The sequence below is a fragment of the Spea bombifrons genome, chromosome 6 (genome assembly GCF_027358695.1).
Source record: "Spea bombifrons isolate aSpeBom1 chromosome 6, aSpeBom1.2.pri, whole genome shotgun sequence".
NCBI lineage: Eukaryota > Metazoa > Chordata > Amphibia > Anura > Pelobatidae > Spea > Spea bombifrons.
In genome coordinates this window covers 30541430-30566025 of record NC_071092.1, presented here as the reverse complement: position 1 = coordinate 30566025, position 24596 = coordinate 30541430, and the positions used below count along the sequence as shown (strand labels likewise).

The window sequence follows — 24596 nt, the reverse complement described above, 5'->3', positions numbered from 1 at the left end:
CATAACTGAAGTTAAATCCAAAAAAATTACTACCACAAAGTCTAAGACTGGTGGTAGAGTTAGTGCATGGAAAGAGTTAAAATACTAGCATTTGAAATACCCTGGGGTGTCTAGTCTTCAAAAATATATAGTTTGATGGGGTAAATTGTATTGGCCGGCTTCAAACATACCCAGATAGGGGAAGAATTACCAGATTTGGAAAAAATGGTTTTGAAATAGCAAAACGCTACTTGTACTTATTGCCCTATAACGTGCAGAAAAAAAGCCAAAAAACCCCAAAAGCATTGGGTATTTCTAAACTCAGGACAAACAGTAGAATCTATTTAGCAGCTTTTTTCATTAGCTTTTACAGATGAGAAAGTCCATTTTATCCCAATTTTTTACCATTCTTTATACTTTTTTATAGTAAATGATATGATACAACCAAAAGAAAGCCCTTCTGGTCCTGAAAAAAACAAGATATAACTTGTGTGGGTTCAGTAAACAGGAAAGAAGAAAATTACAGCGAAACACGAGCAAAGGGTACAAAAAATAAAATCAGCTATTGCCACGAAGGGGTTAAAGTTATGGTTAAGTCTCTTACAACCTCACGTACATAGAGATTTTGTTATTTTAAATAGCACAAGAGAGCTAAAACCTGAGTTGCTCCCAAGCGGGCTATAAAGCGTCTGTCCGGTTTGATGAAAAATATGTCATAAAAAGCCTGTCCAGATTATTAGAATGATATAAATGGAATATTGTTGACCAAGTAAATATATAAACAACATTCTATACTATTTCAAGTTACTATTTACCAACATTACGTTAGTGAAATAATTATTAAAGGCGGTATAATAAATACTCTTTGGATACGTGTGGACGGAAAGCACTTGTGGTAACTATAGGTGTAATGCTTTAAATTCTTTGCTATCCTTTCATATAATTCTTTACAGTCACACATCAGGGACAGGACTGCAAAAAACACCCGTTCTGCTCCACACAATTGCACGCACGAAACTCTCTGAGGACACGCAATCCGCAAAGCGCCCAAAAAGCTCACTCTAGCGTCATCTTGGTTATGGGAAGACGCGACGTCTTATGTCAAAACGAGGCGTGAAACGCTCGGGAGGTGTGCCCTCTTCTACCCAATGCAAAGGGCAGGGGGCGAGGCTGAAATTTCAAATATACCCGGTAAAAGAACGGCTGCGGCGGAGGCAACGGAACTTGAGCGTTTTAAATAACAAATACAGTGTAAGTGTGATGTAATATAAGTCAGCGCAGCGGAACTCAATGGGTACTCATCTGATAGTAGTGGGGGGGTCTATAAAGCAAGTATGTATAGATACGCAACGTAGCAGTTACGCATATAACGTATCCCAGGGTGGTTACTGTGAGATAAATGTTGGACCAGCACTTAAGTAACTTGTGTTTGATAGAAGCATGTTAAACTTCATCTTGTGAAGCCTAACCTCTCTGGCACTGTTATTTTCACCTGGACAAACGTGCCTTTAGCACTATAGTCTCTTTTTGGTTTTCTTAAACTCTTAAAGCCTTTTTATGCCCCCAAAAATCCAATATTATTGTGTTTTATATATATATATTTATTTATTTTTTATTATTATTTTTTAAGATTATTAATTGTATTCTCTCTCATTAAAATCACTGAGGTTATGTCATATGTTTGTCTTTTAATATTTCCATCCAGGATGGATAAGCTGACCTTTCCCTCTATTCCGGCCACGGATCTGGTAAACTTTTTACGCCAGTACGTTCTGACTGGAACCGAATCCAAAAACTTCAGCAAAGCTGATATTTTTCCCAATCCAAAGGTGAGCAAAAATATGTCTTTAATGTTGAATCCTATGTTTACAGGTTCTTTTTTACAGGTATAATGGAAATACAGAAAGATTAACTAATGTTTATAAACTTAGTGAAAATATGTTTTCGGTGAATGTGACACGTTAAGCATCAGTATTTACAGTCAGTCCGTTTATACTTGTAATTGGCCCTTTTAGAGTTAAGTACAATGTATATTTGGCCAGATGACGGCTTGTTGACCTAATCGCTCTCGATTTACAGCCTGAAGTGATGCAAAGGCTCTACATGAGAATCCTGCAGCAAGTGTTTAATTATGGAGTGGAGCGCTTCTATATGGTAAGTACTACTACCTTCTGTGTGCGTGATTGAAGTTTTCTGTGTAATGCAGAACTCTTTTTCCTATGTAGGATCTGTAAATGCAGTATATGGATCTGTGGATTTATGTGTTTCAAGGAAATTTATTACATAATTGCTTCTGAAAACTTTTTATTTGTCTATTTTGATATTTGTAAAGAAAATTTTGGCTGGTGCAGAGGTAGCTTTAATGCTGCCTGTGATGAAGGGCGGTTATGTTTATAGTAACCAAAACATGCTACTTTTTATTAAAAAAAAAAAACTGATTTATTTATTAACCTCACGCTGTCATAGTCCCTTTGATAGCAATGTTGTGAATAGCTTTCACCTTTCTAAATAATAATTTACTAACTTTATTAGTGTGTTCTCACACAGAACAGAACTGATTGTCTATGGCCATGAAATGGGAGAAGTGTACTTTCAGGTTGACAGATGAAGCCGTTTTGAGTGCATTATATAAATACAGCAACTGTTCATCTTGCAGGTGCCTATGAATCTTGACATCCAGTATCCAGATATCGTTGAAGGCTTTGCTCCTGTGGCACATATTCTAAAACACATGTATGTACATCAGGGAATATATTTGGTATATGACAACTCATACGCTTGGTATTCACAAAACACTTTGTGTGTTTTAAATATGGATAAAGTGGATATAGAGGCAAATGGTGATCATTGTTGACCTTATTTGCATGCGCCTACCCAGAATCCCCTGTGGTTGTGGCAGCACCATGAAATTTCTGAGGGAAGCCTTCTGACTTGTCTGGTGTCTGTAGATGAGTGGTTAATAATACTTCTACTACCCCCTGTTTTAAATATGGAATTGTACGTCTATATATTTCTTTAAACAGGGCACGCTTCATGCCAATGTGTCGAGTGTATGATTTCCACCCATCAGATGTCTTAAATCCAAGTAAGTGATATAGTCAAATTGTAAGATTTCGGGGTCATAGTTATGCTTGTGTGAAAGCTTTTGTGTGAAACCCCATTTGTTTTCCCCTTTTAGAAGGAAAGCGGACACTGCACTTGCTGAGTGGGATTGTAAACTTCATGCACTTCAGGGAAACTCGGAAGAGTGTTTACTCTGAATATTGCTTGAGCTATGTAAGGAAAATTCACCTACTCTAAGTTCCTAACAAGTAGTAATAAATATGGTCTACAATGTAATACACTGTCCTGAGATTTTTTTTCTTTACATTTTACTTCAATTTTATATATCTATCTCTGTTTAAATTAACCAAACTACTCTTTAATGAGTTTATTATTTTGTTCAATCAGAGAGCTGCTTTGGAGAACATGCATCACTTGCAGAAAGCAAATCAAGAAGCTGAAGCCAAGATAGAGAAACTTATGTAAGTGTACAGTACACCGATCCATTTATTTGAAACCCATTAAGGTGCAGAAGACGACACAAGGGCTTTGTTAATAGCAATGTGCCATCTCTTTCCTGTTCTTAATGGGTATCCTATAACCGTGCAACTCTTAGCCTCATGGTCCCCATACCTACATTGCCGCTTTATTACATAGTTGTATTTTTCCAGGACAGTTCCACCAGAACAACAGGCGGAGTTTAAAGCACTGTCTTCCGACATTCATGATCTACAGCAGACCATAAGCCAGGAATATCGTGCAAAAGATGTGAGTGAGACTTAAATATTTAAGTATTTTGTGCCATTTTCAGATTTTTTTTCTGTTCCGCATTTTGCACTAAATAACGCTTATTTAGGCATGGCGTGTTACCATTGTTTAGCAACCAGACAGAAATTAAATAAACTTTTCTGAAATCAGTCCGCCGTTCTTTAAAACAAAAGTCCATGTAAAATATTTCAAAATGTTAGACGCCTTCAGTAACTTTTCTCCAGGTCTATTGCTGCCTGGCTCCTCGCTATTGTTGAGCCGCGATGAATAGAAACCATGTGCCCTGTCTAGCCTGCGTATTTGTTTTCTAAGAGCTTCCCTCTCTAGGTTATGTTTGGAAACAACTTAACTTTTTCTTTTTTTTTTCCTACCTAGATGTCTTTTCAAGACAAAATAGCACATCAAAAAACAGATTTTACTGAAAAGAATAAGAAGCTGGTAAGTTCCATCAGAGCTCAGATTTATTAACCCCTTAATGACAAAGCCCGTACATGTACGGGCTCAAAATACATTGTTTTCAATGGGTTTAGGGACTGCCCATTGTCCTTAAGGTGTAAGTGATGGCATTACTTATTTGGACTTTGCAGCACTCCGGGTGGATATTAATTTGGCTTCACAAGTGAACGTGCTATGTTTATCCTTTATTTTCTGAGATATTGGTAAATGCTTTTATTTTCTCTTTACCGACAACACTTTGTTTTCACTTAGAGTCAACATAAGCTAGCTATTGCCACTATGAAAGAGGAACAAGAACGCATGAAATCCCAAATTGTGGAATCTCCGGAGCAGCGCAAAAGTAAGACCGAGAGGATGAAGGAAACGGTACACAAACTGAAGCAATCCAGGGTGAGTTTAAAATGTTGGATATCGTGCAGTATTTAAACGGGACCTACTACCTTGCAGTGGGATTCAGAATTGAACTGTTAGACATAAGCAGTCTTAGACTAAACAGTCAAACTGTCCTTAATAGGATGCATCCCAAGGGCACCTGTCAGTTCTACATGATAGAAGTTTAATTCTATACTGGAATGTGTATCGGTATGACATTTAAAGTGAGAGTCCCAAGGGAACTCTCTGAACACTAAACATTGTATAGCACAATGCTGAATAAAAGTGTTTTGTTTCTAGAGCTAATCACTGTAGTATGTGGATGGGGGGTTCTGATCAATTCAGCCATATATTTGCAAAAGGAAAAGCATTCATTTAAAAAGGATACTAAGATTTCTTTTTAGATTTAAGTGCATATGAAGGCTCAAGTATCTGAGTTTACAATAGATTTTGTAATAGGGTCTCTGTTAGTCTAGTTGAGTGGAATAAGATAGCATTGCTGTAATTTATATGCCAAGCGAATGTACATCTGTCATTATTGCAGTTCATGAAAATGTGCCATATTTTAAGAGCAAACAAGGACGGTATAGAAAACATTTCAGTGACACTACTACAAAATATTGTTTCCGTTTCAGATGTGTGGGTTTAAATCATTCTATTTTCTTTACCCCCACAGCAAGAAGCGAGTGAGAAATGCGATTACTACAGGGAACGAGTCACCATTGCTAGTCTGTGGCAGTCTGATGTGCAAGGCTACATAAAGAAACTTCAGAGTGTTGAGGCAAACTTGGAGATGCACAGGAAAATCCAGGAGGAGGTAATACATTTACACACGGTACTGTGTATGCTAGGAATTATAGTATTTGTCCCGTTTTCTTTCAGCGCCTGTACATTCTGGCATACTGGGATTTATTTATTAAAGGGAAAAGTTGGCAGGAGAGTTGTGGTTTCCACCATTTGACTTCAGTTTACCTTATGAAGGTCAAACCCCAGTAAGCTTCTGTATAACACGGAGTAAAATTGGTTTCTTTAGTCACTCTAACCATTAAATTATGCAAGGCCAACTTAACCCATCTTGCTGAAGAACGTTGCTGGGGCTGGCCGATCATAATGTATAGTGAGGTGAGGGAGTTGAACAGGCCCGGACTGGGACAAAAAATAGGCCCGGGCATTTAAGCCTGAGCAGCCCATATTTATTTATTTATTTATTTATTGTTAAAGCCCACCCTTCATGTACCATCTTTGCATTTAATCATTCAGACAAATCATTAACACATTCATTAATGCAGTCTCACAAATCAAGCAATTCATCCACACATTTATTCATTAATTCTCATACGCATTCACACTACCCCCTCTCTTCATCTTATCTGCCCCTTCTCACTATGTAACCCCCTTCCCCACTTCTCAATATGTACCGCCTCTATCTATCCCCTCTCCCCCTTTCTCACTATCTAACCCCCCTCTGCCCCTTCTCACTGCACCCCCCTCCCTCACCCTACTTACCTTGTTGCTGGAGCAAGCAGCAACTGCGACCGGGCCCACGGCAGGGCAGGATTGACTTAGGGGCTGATGGAGCTGCAGCTCCAGGCCCCCACCTTAAAATAGGCCCAGTCAGGACCGGACTGACAGGTCCTATATGGCCGCATTAACGCAGAGCCCCTTAAGCCCGCCGCAACTACCCCCTCCTAACTATCTACCCTCTCCCTCTTTGAAGTTCACTTACCTTTCAGGAGTCCTGCGGTGGGGGTGCAAGGCCTCTGCCTCCCAGCTCTGCCACTGTATGGAACAGTATAGAGTGATGGGAGTTATGATGTACTTTTAGAGCATAATTAGATCATGAAAAAGACATTGGAAATGGTACAGCATAACACCCATCACTCTCACACACTTACCAATCCACACATATACCAATCCACACATATACCAATCCACACCTATACCAGTCCACACATATATACCAATCCACACACATACACCAATCCACACACATATACCAATCCACACACATATACCAATCCACACACACATATACCAATCCACACACATATATACCAATCCATACATACACACCAATCCACACATATATACCAATCCACACACATACACCAATCCACACACATATACCAATCCACACGTATACACCAATCCACACACATATACCAATCCACACATACACACCAATCCACACATATACACCAATCCACACATATACCAATCCACACATATACCAATCCACACATATATACCAATCCACACATATATACCAATCCACACATATATACCAATCCACACATATATACCAATCCACACATATATACTGATCCACACACATACCAATCCACTCTCACTTAATGCTTTCCTACCTTTCCTTTCTTCTTTCAGCTTCTTTTCCTCTTCTTCAGTTCTTCTGTCTTCTCTGTCTTCTTCCTGGTTCAGAGGGCACGGACGGCAGTGGGCGCGGCTTCATTACTGTCCGTCTCTGGAGGAGTGCCGGGTGCCGCAAGTTGGCACCCCCTGATGAGCGGCCGCCCCCTGGAGTGTGGCGGCCGCCCCCTGGAGTGTGGCGCCCTGTGCGGTCGCACACCCCAAAGGTCGGCCCTGCCCTAAGGGGCCGGGAAGCCCCCACCAGGGCCGTCCTTAGGGGTCTGCGGCCGCACAGGGTTTAAATTAAAACATCGGGGTTTTTTTTTTTTTTTCAACTTTATTTAACATCCTCCATGTTAAATAAAGTAAAAAAAACCCCGATGTTTTAATTTAAGCCCTGTGCGGCCGCAGACCCGTAAGGCCGGCATTGGTGGGGACTTCCCGGCCCCTTAGAGTGGCGGACCCGGTCGCAGTTGCGGCGGGCTTAAGGGGCAGGTGCCCCTTATGCCCTGCGTTAATGCGGCCGTAGGTAGGGTAGGGGCCTGGAGCTGCAGCTCCATCAGCCCCTAAGTCAATGTGGCCCTGCCGTGGCCCGGCCCACCGGGCAAATGCCCGGTGTGCCCGATGGCCAGTCCGGGCCTGGAGTTGAAACCACAACAGACTGTCACTGTCCTGCAGACTGTCACTTTAGTGAATCAGAGTTTTGTTGTTGGAGCCATTGCTAACAAGTAATTGGTTGCAGATCAGACAGAGTGAAGAGCAGATTGTTAAATTCAATCTTGAGTTAAAGGCCTTCTCTAATGAGGATGCACAGCTGAAAAGAACCATTCAACTCAAGAAAGAGAAGCTTCTAAAACTGTACATTAAAAGTAAGAAGAAGCAGGAGGATTTTAACCAACAGAAGCAGGAAATCCTTGAGTAAGTAGAGAATTGTAATAATCCTGTAGTTAATGGTCTGAGTATATATTTTATAATTGTCTCCCTCCTTAAAATGTTTTCTGCTCATTCCAACCCTTCTTGTGCTTGATTTTTGTACATGGGCCTGTCTTGAGTGGCAGCGATTGAGTCTAGTAGCTGATTAACCCCTTAATGACAGCTCAAAATGCATTGTTTTCAATGGGTTTAGGGACCGCCCATTGTCCTTAAGGGGTTAAAGCAGAAATTGTGGAAAGCTCACACCTCCCTTTAAAATAATTGAAATCTGTGGGCTTTGTCCCTATTTAGAATTTGCAGTCATATCCAGGAGAAGAGACAAGCTATGCATGGACGTGTGGCTCAAGTAATGCAAGAAATTCAACAAACAACCAGCAAAAAAGAGGAGCTCCAAGAAACGTGTGAAAAAGAAAATAAGAAGTATCAGGTAAGGTTTTTCATCTTTGAAATGGCATTAAGCATGTTCAAGCAATCAACATCTTATTTGGTAAAATGACGCCTGTGATTGATAAAAAAAGATCCAATGAATCTACATTTACTTTGACATAAGCACAAAACATTAATGTTGTAAGAATGTTATTCCTACCATGCAATTTTTTGTTCAAGTTGTAAGACTGACTTTGTTCCACCCATGGTTCTAATAGTCATTGAAGTCACCTTTCTACTTATGTGTCATCGTTACGTGTACCTCCTTGCGTAACGTTTTATGTGCTTAAATGAATACACCTTTCCAGGAGGTTATTACGGACTTCAGAGCTGCGTTGGAGAAATACCATGACAGTTTGCAGAAGGCATCTGATCGGAGCTCAGAGCGAAGAAGAGAGATGATTGCAGAACTGAATCGGAGGTTGAGTCGCCGATAGCAACATGGTGCTTGGCATTAGCGTTTTTTTGTATATATTTCTGTTTTGTATAATAAAGCTTGCTGTTTGTGTTACGTTCATGTAGTAGTCACCACTGTACATACGCTTGACTATTGCATGCAGAGCTGATGCAAACTAGAATGTTTAAAAGGGGCACTCTGTATCTTCTGTTAAAGAATTACCCTAGCATCTATTAAGCAAAACCTATACAATTGTAGAAAAAAGGCACATATTATGTACTAACTTAACTTTTATAGAGTAAAGTTTCTATTTGAAATACACCTTGTCTTGGCTTCTGTTTCCTTCACATAATTATCTCCTTTACGTCATAATGATTTCTATACCAGTCATTAAATACAAGTGAATAGGTAAGGGGGTTCATGCGCAAGTTCATTGATATACTCCAAGGGAGTTAACGCGTATTATCTATTTCATCCATTCTTCCTCACCAATCATAACCTCTAGAGGGAGTTGGTGACTCACATAATATTTAAGTGACACAAACATTTTAATGCTGAGCAGATATTTGTTTGCAGATTGTATTTTAAGTCTAAATATGGCTTTAGGTTAGTTTTTGCAAAACTATATACCGTAATAAATATATAAACATTCTCCTGCAAAAAAAATAAATACTAAAATCTTCGTAAAGTTTATAGATTTCGAAAGGGACAGTAGATTTGTGAGATTTTACCCAAAGTTTTAGACTACAAAAAATGTCCTTATGGATGAAATATTAAAAACGTTACAGCATTTGCATCTGCTGTACCTTTACAAGAGGTTAATTTGCCACAATCCCTTACTTTAAATTATGTAAACCTAGGAGCATCAAATTGTCACTGCCATCAACCAATTGATCGGCTTATCGCGCTCTTACAGAAGTGACTTGAGGAAAAGGGGTCAATAAGCAGGTTCCGTTATCTTCAGAACATAAAGCTGAGCTGTTCAGTCTCATGGCAAGTAGCTTCAATATGTAAAAGCATGCTATCATATTCAACTCTAGTACTTGGAAATCATTTCTAAATGAACACTTTCATGTTAAAACCATACTGGAGTACAATTTTACACACACCTGTATGCTTTCTGAACACAGCGGTCACACACATTGCTATCAGCTGATCAGTAGGATATCAAGGGATAAACAGTTGTTTATATATATATATATATATATATATATATATATATACACATGCATACACACACACACACTCGCTGGCCACTTTATTAGGTACACCTTGCTAGTATCAGGTCGGACCCCCTTTTTTTTGTTTAGAACTGCCTCCATGCTTTGTGCCATGCTTTCTACAAGGTGCTTTCCTCAGAGATTTTGGTCGACGTGGACGTGATAGCATCACTCAGTTGCTGCAGATTTGCCGGCAGCACATACATGATGTGAATTTCCCGTTCCACCACATCCCAAAGGTGCTCTATTAGATTGAGATCTGATGACTGTGGAGGCCATTGGAGTACAGTGAACTCATTGTCATGTTCAAGAAACGAGTTTGAGATGTTGTGAGCTTTGTGACATGGTGCATTATCCTGCTGGAAGTAGCCATTAGAAGATGGATACACTGTGGGCATAAAGGGATGCACATGGTCAGCAACAATACTCAGGTAGGCTGTTGTGTTTATACGATGCTCAATTGGTACTAAGGGGTCCAAAGTATGCCAAGAAAATATCCCCCACAGCATTACACCACCACCAGCCTGAACCGTTGATACAAGGCAGGATGGATTTCATGGTTTCATGTTGTTTATGTCAAAGTCTGACCCTGCCATCTGAATGCTGCAGCTGGAATCAAGACTCATCAGAACAGGCAACGCTCTTCCAGTCTTCCATTGTGCAATTTTGGTGAACCTGTGCGAATTGTAGCCTGTTTCCTGTTCTTAGCTGACAGGAGTGGCACCAGTGTGGTCTTCTGCTGCTGTAGCCCATCTGCCTCAAGATTTCGATGTGTTGTGCGTTCAGAGATGGTATTCTGCATACTTTGGTTGTAACGAGAGGTTCTTTGCCTTTCTGTCATCTTGAACCAGTCTGCCCGTTCTCCGACATCAACAAGGTATTTTCGTCTACACAACTGCTGCTCGCTGGATATTTTCTATTTTTCGGACCATTCTCTGTAAACCCTAGAGATGGTTTGTGGTAAGCAATGGAACAGGTGTACCTAATAAAGTATATAAATGGTACTTGTCTCTGTTACTGTTGTGTGTAAATGTTATAAAGCCACTTGGCTTTAGATGCACACTGGGCCAAAAGTTGCCAGCCCTCCCTGGACTTGAACACGGACAATCTGTAATGGATGCAAATACAGAGTTATGTACCTGATAGTTCGGATGTGGCAGGTATGGGGAGGTGGGCAAACCCAAGCTTGACTTTAAAGTGGTGGGTATTGGGCAGAGGGTAAAAGGGGGTTGGCAGAACCTGGGTGGTGTGTGGGCAAACCCTCCCTGTAAATTAAAGCTACTAACCTGGAGCCTAGGCAACCAGTGCTTCACCTGGAAACTCTGGATGTAACTCAGCAAGATTCGATGTATGCTAACCTGAGGTGTCTTTGTTCCTCAAACTTAAGTGAAAAGTGAAGAATCCTTCTGCAACCATGGGAGATGGTACTATCTTTTTACAGCCTTAGGTCTAGAAACACGACTATTCAGAATTAAGAGAGAATGTTCACTAATTTCTTAAGTAGTTTCTTCATTTACATATTTTTGCTGCCATGGTTTAGTAACTCAGCTTTATTACTATTACAGCAAAATGGAGACCTTAAAGCTCTTAAGGAGGCTATATGTTTTAGCTGGCCACTTGCAACACTCAGCAGGTATATTAATCACTTTAGGTCGATAAAAAGTGCACAAACAACTGTACAGCTGCTGGCCTACAGCAGCAAAACAACCATAAAACGTTAACTACACCTAAAATCTTCCTTGTATTTCAGCTCTTGGCTGCCCTTGTGGGCTCAATTCAATAACAGCAGGGAGGCGTCAGATTCGCCCCAAACGTATTCTGCAGCATGGCAACGACCCTAAAAATACAGCCAAAGTCGTTAAGGACTATCTTCAGGGTAAAAGAAGAACAACTGATATGTTGATTGAGATTTTTCCTGTGTAATGATACAAGTGAGTTTAAACTTGAAACACACAGCGATATGGCTAGAGCCAGCTAGACTTTAAAGTGGTGGGGATTGGGCATAGGGTAAATGGAGAGTGGGCAGAACCTGGGTGGGGAGTGGGCAGAACCTGGGAATTTACGTGCAACCATGGGAGTTGGTAGCATCCAACTCACAGCCTTTGGTCTACAACACAACTTTTCAAGTGCTGCATTCATTGCTGGTGTTATATAAATAAATGATAATACGAAATTCAGAATTAAGAGACACTGTTCACTTATTTCTTAAGAAATTTCCTCATCCCCATTTACTTATTTACTGTTGATTTGGTTTAGTGGCTCACCTTTATTACGTTTACAGCAAAATGAAGGCCTACGGTAGCAAAACAACCATAAAATGTTAACTAGGCCTAAAACAAAGCTAGTTACTTAAAAAAAGAACTATTTAAAAACAGAATAATCAACACAGATAATACATTGTGATTAAACACAGTAGCGGGCTACCTCTTTCACGCTGACAGCATGGTCCTCTTGGGTATTAAATTTGCAGGCGATGAAATCTTGTGCAAAAATCTGCAGCTTTTATTTCAGTGCCGCACAAATACACAGAGGTTGGTAATTAAACAAACAAAACAATAACTACAAACCAAAACCTAGCTCGATCTGAGTGCTTACTATACACAAATCCACCTGACTAACCAGCAGGAAAATACTCTAACAAAAATAATGCTTATACACTTACCAACCTTTTGCTCCCAGCTCTGCGGTTTATCTCTGCTCTCCACAAGTTCAAAATACTCTCTGGCTTTACTAGTCTAGGCTGGGCTTTAAGGTCTACCAATTAAGCACAGATGAGAGGGTAGAGACTATGGAGGATCCTGGAGCCTTAATACCTCCCTTGAACCACTGTGCCTATCCCAACATACTGTATATATACTGCAGGTGTTATAAAATGCTGTACAGTAAGAATGCTTTCATAAATAGCTTATTTTAGAATTTATCAAAATGCAGTGAACAGACAAAAACTCTAAAATCAATATTTGGTGTGACCACCAAAAAAGCATCAATCCTTCTAGGTAAACTTGCACACATTCAGGGATTTTGTAGGCATAAAGTTAGTTGTATGATTAAACCATTTTACCAAACAGTTATTAAATAATCAACAATTTAATATGTAGATTGAAATTGTTAACTAAAACAGAAACAGCTGTGTAAGAGGAATAAAACTGGGTAAGGAACCGCCAAACTCACTAACAAGGTGGGGTTGATGAAAACACAGTTTTAATGTCAATGGTCATACACCATGGCAAGACTGAGCACAGCAACAAGACACTGGGTAGTTATACTGCATCAGCAAGGTTTCTCCTAGGCAGATATTTCAAGGCAGACAGGGGCAGGGCTGGCCCAAGGCAAAATGCTGCCTGGGGCAAATTTTAAAATGCCCCCCCATTATCTACCCTTTCCCACCCCTTGTACTTACCTTTCAGCAGTCCTGCGGCGAGTCTCCCTGTTCGGTCTCGGTGCCGGCTTGTAATGCTGAGGAGAGAGAGAGGGGCGCCGAGCGGGTACTGACAGCTTGGTAAGCGAAAACCACTCGGCGCCCCTTTCTCTCTCCCATGCTTTAAAAAAAAAGGGAAGTGCCGCCCCTTCAAAAGTGCCGCCTGGAGCGGTTGCCCCACTCGGCTCCATTGTCGGGCCGGCCCTGGACAGGGGTTTCAGGTTATCCTGTCTAAGCTCTTTTGAAGAGCACAAAGAAACCCGGCAGTGTTGAGAACCGTAGATCCAGTGGTTGGTGAGGAAACTTTGGACTACTTCCCTTTTGAAGATGTCTAGCAGTGCCATCAGCTCAGCATTGGCAGAGAGCAGTGGGGCTCTGGTACACCCATCTACTCTATGGAGAAGTCTATTCAGAAGTAGTCTTCATGGAAGACTTGTGGCCAAAAAGCCATACCTCAGACAAAACAAGGCCAACTCAACTATTTACAAAAACACAAGGCAGATACTTATTCATCATTCAATAACAGCAGGGAGGCGTCGGATTTGCCCCAAACTTATTCAGCATGGCAATGACCCTAAAAATACAGCCAAAGTCGTTAAGAACTATCTTCAGGGTAAAAGAAGAGCAAGGAGTCCTGGAAGTGATGGTATGGCCCTCACAGAGCCCTAATCGCAGCTACATTTAGTCTGTCTGGGATTACATAAAGAGAGAGAAGCAACTGAGGCTGCTGAAATTCACAGAAGAACTGTGGTTAGTTCTCCAACATGTTTGGAACAACCTACATGTAGCGTAGTGTCCGAGAATAATTAACACTGCTTGGAAGGCAAAGGGTAGTCACACCAAATATTGATTTTACTCACTTTGCATTTTAAGTGATAAAAATAATCTAATAACGTGTCTAGTTTTTCAAAGTAGTTCTTTACAGCATTTTTTAAAATCTGCCTAAACCTTTTGCACAGTACTCTTTTTTTCTTAATGCATGTTTTCATGTGTAGTTTATTTTATTTTAGTTGTTTAACTTATAAGACATCAAGCAACTAACCTTCCCATGGCATGTGTGGGTTTTTTTTAAGGTATTTCTTCCTAGATCAGTAAATAGAAGATTTATTTTAAAGTCTGAGTAAGTAGTTTAATTTCAGTACCGATGGTATATTATTATTTGGACTTTAATACGTGGAAGCTTACCCTGGTTGATGCTTAAAATATCTGTTGTTTGACACATGATATTTAGTTTTACTATACTGTCCGCAATTTAGTAAACAAAGCATGTTCTGGTTCAACACGAGAACCGATTATCTGTGTTACTTATGTTTATTATTAGAAAGCAGGCATTTCCTCTACCCCTCTATGCTTCCCTTTCAAGGTTTGGGAGGGGGGTACTTCGAGGCATTTAGCTGCCTTCTTTTACATAATTGAAAACATTAACCTTCTCATTTGATGAAAAACACATCTTTAAGCATTAGCAGTGAGAACAAGCCTGGGAGACACGGAAAGGACGTGGGGTATGTATATGATTATATAGTTAGTGATACACAACCATAGAAGCGGCACTGATAAGGTGGTGCCTGGTTTTGTCCCTGGGCAAATCACAAATGTGTCTCTGCTCTATCTGTTTGGGATGTCTTAGGCCTGTGGTCACACGGCCAGCTCAATGTGGCACTTCATTTCCACTCTAGGGATATTGAGCGATGACCATGTGAAGGCTTTTGTGCCCGGCAGACATGTCCTGCTGCCTATATATAGCCACCAACAAACATGGGACCAGGGTGAAAATAATTCACAGAGACAGATAACTGCAGCCAGTGGGCAAGGGGAGGAGTGCGAGGTGAGTAGGGGAGAAATAGGGAGAGAAACTGTAGTAGGAGGGAGGAAAGTGATGAAACAATGGATAAAGCAGTGATAGGGAGGCAAGAAAATAGGAGAACATGGGTGAAGTAGACTGGAAAAATCATAAGAAAAAACATATATGTGAAGGGCAGAGAAAGAAAAGAGAGCATGAAGGAAAGAGATATACAAGTAAGCTATACTTACATTAAAAAAGTGGCAACACTTTGCAACAATAGCTAGACAAAGAACATTTGGAGTTTCTTTTATTTTCTTTGTATGTGTTACTGAAAAATAAATAGAAGCAGCAAGGGCATTCACACAGGAACACAAGGCAAGATCAAAGAGATAAGATTTACCATTTTTCCACTTTTCTATCATCCTTGTTTTAACCAGATCCTTATCTAATTGTTAACATATACTATCTTACAATTGCTTCTGATTGCTTCCACAATCTGTCATACAGGATCATTCGGCAGAAATTCCAGGACAGCCCTCATAAAGATTAAGGAGCATATGAACGAGCCAATAAAATGTACCCGTCAATAATACTTACGTTTTCAAAATTAAAAAAAGAAGAAGAAAACATACCTGTTGGACAAATTTTTTTTTAAAAAAACATACCCTTTTCCTTCCTTCTCTTAAATATGTGAATCTATAATTAAAAGGCATACAATAACCTAAAACCCCAGCTTCCCAATTACTCTCAGTACTAAGATCTACAGACTGCAGATGGAAGCATGTGGCCCTCTAAATTCCAGGGTAATGTCAACAGAATGGCAATAATAGTCTAATTCTGCTCATTGAAGACTATACTTTGAATGAAACAGGGATGACACATATAGTTGTATAATAAAGCAACAAGGATCAAACCAAATCTTTTCATACTCTTATTTCCACGGTTCCAATCATCTATATATTTAATTCAGGGTATTGTCTTCCTTCTTTTTATGTGCAATGGAAGGTGGGCTTAGTATTTGTATTCATTGGGAAGTCTAGTTATTGGCAACTTTATGACCTAAAGTTCGAGTCCCATTGCCCACTGTGCAAATAAGTACACGACCAGCATCCATTCCTGTTATGTCTGTTATGTAAGCTTCCTGGAGAAAAGTCTTTGTAGACGATAACAGCTCCAACACATGCTGAATTTGTTTAGTATACTCTTAGCTCTCCCAATATATATTGTTTGAATGAGTCATCTTGGAGCAATAGCATCATTCTTATTTCATTTAGCAAATAAAATAACTCATGTACTCTTGGCAATCCCAATGCACTGGGAGCTCTTTGGTTTTGTCGTAGAGGTTGTAGGTCTTAGCTGCCAGCTGAATGGTCATCGACTATACAGTATAGGTCTCCAGGAATACACTATATAGCTCTACTAATTTGGAATATACTTAATAGTTATAAAATGTTTTTTATAGTGTAGGGTCCTAGTACATAAACTTAATGGATAATATATTTTGGTGGTTAAATCTGCTGAAAAAATCTTGGGGTTCATCATCCTGTCTCATGTTCCTTGCCTTCTTTTTCTACATGTCCACTTACTTTTTTTTAAAACTCTAAATGGTTTTCTACACTGGCTGCTCATACCCTTTAATTTTTCCTCCGTATTTTCTTGTAATCTCCTTGTTCCCTTCACCCGTCACCACTACTCTTCTCCCTTTATTATAGCTCTTCACTTATCTCATAACTACCCTATTAGTACCCATTTTCTCAGAAGTTCTCCTGCACTTATCAACTCTTACTTTCCTTTTTTAACTGAACCTGTCTCTCTTCACCTGACCTTTCCATCTGTGTCATTAATCTCCACTGTTTTCATCTTATTCTGACTTATTTGCCCTCTACCTCCCTGATTTTGTAACCCCACACTTACCTCTCTATCACATTTGCTTTTGTTCTCCCTTTATATTTGTCACTAGCTCTCCGATGTCCAATGTTTTGTCCACCATCCGCCTTATTCTCCTGAACTCCTACCCTCATTTCCTCTGTTCATTTTCTTCTCTCCATTGGTCCCATCTCTCCGTTATTCCACCGAGGCTTATCCTTCCTGGCATATTAGTTCCTTTCGTCTGCATGTTTCTAACAAATTATCCACTATTTTATGTTCTTGTTCTCTGTCTTTGTAAACACCCTGAACTCTACCTTCTTCTCAACTGTTCTGATGTGATTTTACCCTGATTTTTTCCTGCTTCTGTATTATTCTAGTGAGATCTCCCTTTTTTCTCTATTCCTCTCCTTCCACCTTTCCTCTGAATTCTCCCATCTTCTCATCACGTGGTGTGTTTGGTGAATGTGTCTCAGGACAATTATACATTCAGAAAGCTGTTGCTTCTGTGGGTGCAGATTGTTGAGTATTTGCATATAATAGCAGCAATTTATCGCTTGGTAGCAGTGAGTGGCTTTTAGATGAGTGCAGCTGTTTTATCTATTTAACACTGACAAACAAATAGCTTTATGTTTCAGTGGGATGTGCAGGACCCTTAACTCTCTCTCTTCTAGATGAAAACGAACACAGCTCATGTCAATCTGCCAGGGTGGTCAAGGATCTGTACATATTATTTCTGTATATTAAAAAAAGGCAAGAAAGCTAAAGCTTCAATAAAACCATTCATCTGCACCAATTCTTTTTCTAGAATGTAAATACAGCACCCCCTCAACCGCTGTTTTATAAGGACAACTCACGCTGGAAATGATCCTGCCTTTGTTTTGTATGTAAATGAAGTGTAAGCATATTAACGAGATGAGAAACCAGAGCCTAATTACCACCAGAGCCAAAGAAGCTTCAGAGACAGATTCAGCAGATAATTACTGTCATTGGACTCCAGTAACATGTTGGAACATTATTAATTAGTGTTTTTTAAAGTATAAGATACAGCAGGTTACCCTGCTTTCAGCTTGGTAAAGAATTCCAGTCCAGATCATGATAAAACACAAAAAACTAACAAAAAAGATATTTAGGTTACTTAGGGTGCCAAAATGATATGCTCACGTGGGAGATTTAGTAAGTATACATTTTCATTCCAGATCCCTATGTGGGTTTATGATGCAGGGGAATGGAGCCCGAACATATACATTTTTCCTCGCGTAAATATACATACATTCCCTCACATGAAGAGATGGCCTGGGAGGAGTGAAGCTCTCACACACATCCCCAGGCCCTGAATTCTATTCAATGAATATTTATCCAGCACACGCATCATATGCATTCTGAAGAGCAAACTCAGGTTTTTCATCCAAGAGAACAATGATTACTATGTTGATGACATAAAACGTCCTCTCGCTGCAACTCACATTACGTTACATTTTGTTTATATAACACCATCAGGAAAGTAAAAAAATAACGAAAACATTAAAATTGATAATATACTAAATTGACAATAACATTAACACGCATTGAGACATACTAACACACCCATATATTGCAACCCACCTGGCAAATCCATTCTATAGTGTATGGCTACCGCCAGTATATATACATGGATGCAAAAAGAGAGAAGTGGGAGACTGCATGCACCACGCAGGTGGCTCCACATTTGCTATTTGTCGGCTGGAGGGGAAAAAGTTTAGTCTGAGAGTTTACAATCTGTTAGGAACTCACCTATAGCTAAAAAAATCATAGCAGATCATTATCTTTACTATAAAGAATAGATAAATAATGTATATCCTCATAACAGGAAGGTTAGACATATGTTATACACATAAACTAGGTTACATTTATATTGTTTATTTGAAACTGTATACACACCGTGCCATAGTTTCATTTAGTGTACTAACATTTACTGTATGAAAGTGACATATCTTAATATCAATCTGGTGTATATATGTATAAAAAGTAGAACTCGTTATCATCTAGAATGTGACGGCTTCCTCTATAAATGATCAAGATATGAACAGGCTTGTTTTGGGACTCAGTAATCCCCATGACTGCACCAGAAGGAATTCTGTCATTAATGAAGAATAATTAGCAGTTGCCTTTGTATTTTTATTTTATTTGCCATTTTCTCGATGTCCCATAAATTAACCTGTGAAGGGAAATAATTCATTCATATTTTCAACCTTGCCTATTATATAAATAAAATAATCTCTAACTATTTAATTTAGCAGTCCAAAAGATGTTAGCACCCAGCAGTCGACATAGTATATTTCTGAATATACCTTGAATATGCACTACAATACTACTAACGGTAGAATTATTACAAGTTTCCATAAGAAATGTATAAAAGTTGAAACAATTGTTCAGTGAAACTGGATTCATGAGACATTTAATGGCAATAATCATAAAGAAGATCTATTACTATTTTTTTCTTAAATCGAAACTGTTTGAAATGAGGACGCACTGCAGACTAAAAGTACAGTATAATTACATGGCTGAAAAGACTGCAGGCTGTGTTTTTACATGATAACACTCTCCTAACACATTATCATTAGTGCAGGAAGCCCATTTAGAGATATTAATATATACCTGTGAACAGAGCAACAGAGTAAGCTGCAGGATTCCTGGAGAAGGAGGATTTTAACTCCATCATCAGATTACTTATTAGTATTACCATGAGTAATTTGTTCATTCTGCATATTCTTAGACCATGCAAAGGAACAAAATAAAAAGTAAACAACTAGTATATATGGGTGATATCACATGACTATGTCAACTAATGCCTTTGGTTTATAGGATTAATGGAGTAGCCATGACAGTAATTAAGTAGTCCCCAGTGGGGATCATGAGCCAATGAAAGTCTGAAGCTGAACGCTGTGGGGTGGCTCTATGGTGTAAAGTGGATAGGTAGCCATGCCTATGTCTATTTCCTGCATTGGCGCCACCTACTGCTAGAGATGGCACTGCTCCTTCTCACTTTTTGCTACCCCCGATCCCCATTTGGACACCCGATATGTTGCAGAGCAAACCATAGTGCAAACTATAGAAAAGTGCAATGAATGCATTTAATAATCAAATCTGAGAATTTTAGGGTCGTAATCTCAAATCTCAGGGGTTTTTTTACACTAATCTCAAGGTCAATGGGCAAATTCTCAGGGTCACAGTCCAAAGTTGATTCCTGTATGTTCTTCTTCAATTACAACTAGGTCTATTCTCACTGGTACATCACTGCTGAAGGCATGTAAATCACTTAACTCAGAATATTTTTTCTTCCCAATTAGTAATTTTTTTTTATAATGACCAATTTAAAACAATTAGGTTACTATAATTTGAGATGGCCTCTCAGGGTCTGGGAGTGGTCATCTGGCCCACTGGGCAAATAACCTTTATTATCGGTCCTTCAATGTGCGGCCGTCGGCTGGATACACGCAGCTGCCTGTGGGGAGAGTATAAAGGCGAAGCATGCAGCCGTGTATGTCAGGCCAGTGGCCTTAAAACACCAGGGACACTTTTTATCCCCAGTCGAGCTCAGCTACGTCACATATGTTTATTATGCTAAAAGGTGAAAAGGGCTGAACCACTTTAAATATCTAGCAAAGCCGCGCTGCACAGGACAATCTATGTCAAAAGCACAAATATTCAAACACATTTCAAGGGATATCACAACTAGAACTCACAGTGTATTATTGCCATGCATTAATATTCTATTTACTGAGACAAGCTTTGTTTGACTGCTGTTAATGGGCACATATCCTGAATTGCACCAAGTAGCCCATTTAATCAGCCTAAAAATTCAACAGGGCCCATCAATTTCTCTACTATGTTATTAAAATTCCTGCTTGTTAAGAATAATTAAAAGCCACAGTCTGTTTCCCCAACGGATTTCATTTTCAGTTCATATCTGTTTCTTTTTTTTTTATACTAGCAACTCAGATGCCTTAAAGGAGAAAGGAAGGTTATTTCCTAAATTATATTAAATTTACTGTCCCGTTTAACGGGTATTATGTTGTGGAGTATAGGTTTGTTATGTCTGCAGCTGTGAGCCAGGTCATGTGCTGAATCCTTTATAGTTTTCTCGATGCATATACATATTCCTATCCATTTTTACAATGTATAAGCAACATATGAGAGTATGTATCCAAATATTAGATTAAAACAATTGCCTTTAGTATACAGTCCTGGCAGCATGTTGGTAAAATAAAAATAATATTGTATTGTTTTGAAAGCAGTAGGGAAAGGAACCAGAGTAAGGGAAAAACGCCAAGAAATACACAGACGGTCCTTTGGTTTTAAGGCCAGTCGTAAAAGGTATATTATGAGACACTAGAAAACCTTACGTTCCTTCGGTGTTTGAGGTACTGTTTATTCCTTTATTCCTCTTGATCTTTACAGTGAGTTCTGTGCATTTTTTTCTAGAGGCAATAGCCATTATTTATCAATGTCAATGTAGAGACTACACATTTGAATCTTAGCAAATATAATGTTATTGTGTACATCGGAGCGACAATATATGTCATAAAACATCTCTCTTCTTTCATAAAATATTGAAAAATCCACCAATTTCCCTGCTGTAGAACCAAAACAGTTATGCACCTCTACCACCAAACTGGAGACAAATTGGGCAATCAGGCTCCCTGATGTGCCGCTGCTGAATAGGCTGGTTAAAAGTGAGATTTCCCTAACTGGCTCGTTTACACTATGGAGGGCTTTGGCAAAGTCTCAATATTGTGCTGTTTCCATAATGGTGCACCCATGTCAAAGATTGTATCTGTATACTCATCCACAGGGGCGTACCTAGAGTATTTGGCACCCCACACACAAAAAAAAACTTAATGTTGGCAAGAAATCTGAATCTGAGAATCACTGGGGCCTTGCAGACATCTATGCGGCCCGACGGCCGACTAACGCATACATTAGGAAAAAAGGTCTCTGCCACAAAGAGCTTACAGTCAAAGTAGTAGAATCTAGTGAGCGATCAGTAGTGTACCTAATAGGGGGGGGTGGCAGTCCGCCTCGGGGTGCCACTCATCATGGGGGGTGCCCGGCGGCCCAACGGCTGCCTAACACGGGCCTGCACTTACTGCAGTGGTGCCTGCGCACTGTGCAAGGAAACTCTTTTCCCACCCAGGGGGAGCAGGAACCTGGGCGGGAAAAGAGTTTCCTCTCACAGTGTGTGAGCTACGCAGTGTTAGGCAGCCATCGGCACGATGGCTGCCTAGCACCACGGCTCGCCCACTAGGTTCTACTACTTTGACTGTAAGCTCTTTGTGGCAGAGGCTTTTTTCCTAATGTATGCAGACATATTGAACCTTCATTCATGATGCGTGTATGACTGCTGTACTTATTATACCCCGTTTATTATACTGTACACTGTAAAGCAAGCACGTATGTTACAGCTAAATAAAAACTATTTTGTAAGAAATAATCTGACAAAATCAGGTCTTCCTTACAAACACACAGAAGCTGCAAAACAAGTAATTAGAGCAACAGCCACCATTCAAATGTAAATAAGGAGCTCAACTTGTGTTCAGCAACTGATTGTCAATAAAAAAACATCTGTTTAAAAAGTTACCATAAGCTTGTTATGCTGCCTATATTCTAGATCTACACCTGTTCCCAACAGCTTCTTTTACAATCAAAAATGATCCTAGATGACACTATTATCTGTGTGTTTTTGACGGACTGGCATAAGGTGATGAAACAATCAGGTTTTAGGTACATATTTGGGAATTTGCATGTGTACGTTAGGCAGTGTCAGTGCCATGGCTTGGAGTTATGTGTTGGTTTATGAGTCTGGGTTCAAACCCAGTAAGTGAAGTTTACAATGTGGGACTGGCACCTCACCTTTGTTTTCCACTACTGTCCCCAAAGGTCCAAGACTTGTGCAAATGGACCAAAACAAAACCAAAACATTCTCCAAATCATTTTTGGTCCCTTTGCACAAGTCTTGGACAATTCGGTTTGGACAAAATTTGGAGCGCTTTTTCAATTTAGAAACAAAATATGTTGTAACTCACTCATTCACTCTCTCTCACAGTCTCCCTACCTCCTCCCCCCACTGCTTTCATGTCCTTTTCCACACTTCTTGTCTTGCCTCTTCTTGTTCTTTGCTTTTCCAGTCTTCTGTAGTCTTTATTCTTTCCTGGTCTCCTTCTCCCTGCTATCTGCTCCAGGCCTCCCAGGCACCGAGGCTCCGCCCTGTTGTGGGCGCCCCACTGGGACAGCCTATGCCCCATTCTTCCAATCAGGAGGAAAGGGTGTTTGAGGAGTTTCCACCCTTTTGTAGAAGCGCTCCAGGAGGTACGGTTAACTGAGCGGGCGGCTGGGTGGAGAAGCAGACCAAGGAAGAAGAAAGAAGAAAGAAAACAGAAGAACAAAAAGAGGTAAGACAAGAAGTGGAAAAGGGCACACAGAAGACATTGAGGGAGAGAGTGAGAGAGAGTGTGAGAAAGTGAGAGTGAAAAAATTTAAGAAATACAAAGAAAAATTGGAATTGTAAAATTTAGTTAAAATAATCATTCAAACAAATCCAAATGTACGAAGTCTATATGCTAGGATGTTTCTGTGTAAGAGCAATAATGAATGTGTGTGTATGTGGGCAGGCATGTGTGTATTAGAAAAATCTATTACTATTTTTTGTTGTGGACCATTGTATACGCTAACACATTTAAATGTAGGTGAACTAGTTAAAAACGTGATTTACTTAGTACAGTAACTTTAAAAACGTCCGCCATCAACCATGTCTGCGCCTATCGCTGGACCCCAATATATTTACCTGAAAGCATATATACTTGTTTCATGATTGCTTACATGCTTATTGTATTTAACTATCTCATAGCTAGGTTGGACAAACATTTCTACGCCCACCTAAACCACAGAAAATTGTTCCTTTTTTAAGTGTTAAATTGTGATTGCAAGTCTGTCTTGGGCATTATCATGGATTTGACACTCTCGTTATCTGTCTGGGATTGAAAGACACTGGACTTCAAGCCACAGAATGAAGTGCTGTTGATGTACAAGTGCAGCTGCAGTCTGAGATAGCAGCTCTGTGAATACAAAGCCATAAACACTCTTGGCAGAGGAGGAAAGAAGCCGTTTTCACCAGAATAGTCTGTAATTTGGGACTGTGTAACCCCATTAACCATATGGCACAGAGTGTGCCAGAGCTCGAGCATACGTTGTGCAGGTAATGAGAGGAACAGGGCTCGGAGCATATGCTGAACATGAGGATGGAGCATAAGATCTGCAATAACTTCCATATTTGAACCTCAGAGGCAAAAAAACAAAACTCGTAACACTTCCTCGACCACTGATACTTTTTCAAGAGCTTCCAATGACAGTAAAATGTAATAACGTTTCAATCAGTACAGAGGACTTGCTGGAACATCGCCTCTGGAACAGAACTCCACAATCCACATTCCATAAATACAACGAGCCCAATTAATTTACAATAGAAAAAGAGTACAAATGATATGCCAAAGGAATACAGAAATGTCTGTAAAAATATTTTGTTGCCGGTTA

At 39.8% G+C, this 24596-nt stretch overlaps 1 protein-coding gene across 1 annotated transcript; it reads left to right on the top strand.

Annotated features, from left to right (window-relative positions):
* Positions 1–1134: 1134 nt before the first annotated feature.
* On the top strand, positions 1135–9059 carry NUF2 (NUF2 component of NDC80 kinetochore complex). Its single transcript, XM_053468738.1, has 14 exons — positions 1135–1230; positions 1685–1808; positions 2059–2133; positions 2636–2712; positions 3003–3064; positions 3158–3255; positions 3430–3503; positions 3693–3789; positions 4165–4227; positions 4498–4635; positions 5294–5434; positions 7727–7902; positions 8209–8344; positions 8652–9059. The coding sequence occupies exons 2-14, from the start codon at positions 1686–1688 to the stop codon at positions 8778–8780; spliced, it is 1389 nt and encodes a 462-aa protein (XP_053324713.1). The 5' UTR covers positions 1135–1230; position 1685; the 3' UTR covers positions 8781–9059.
* The last annotated feature ends 15537 nt before the right edge of the window (positions 9060–24596 follow it).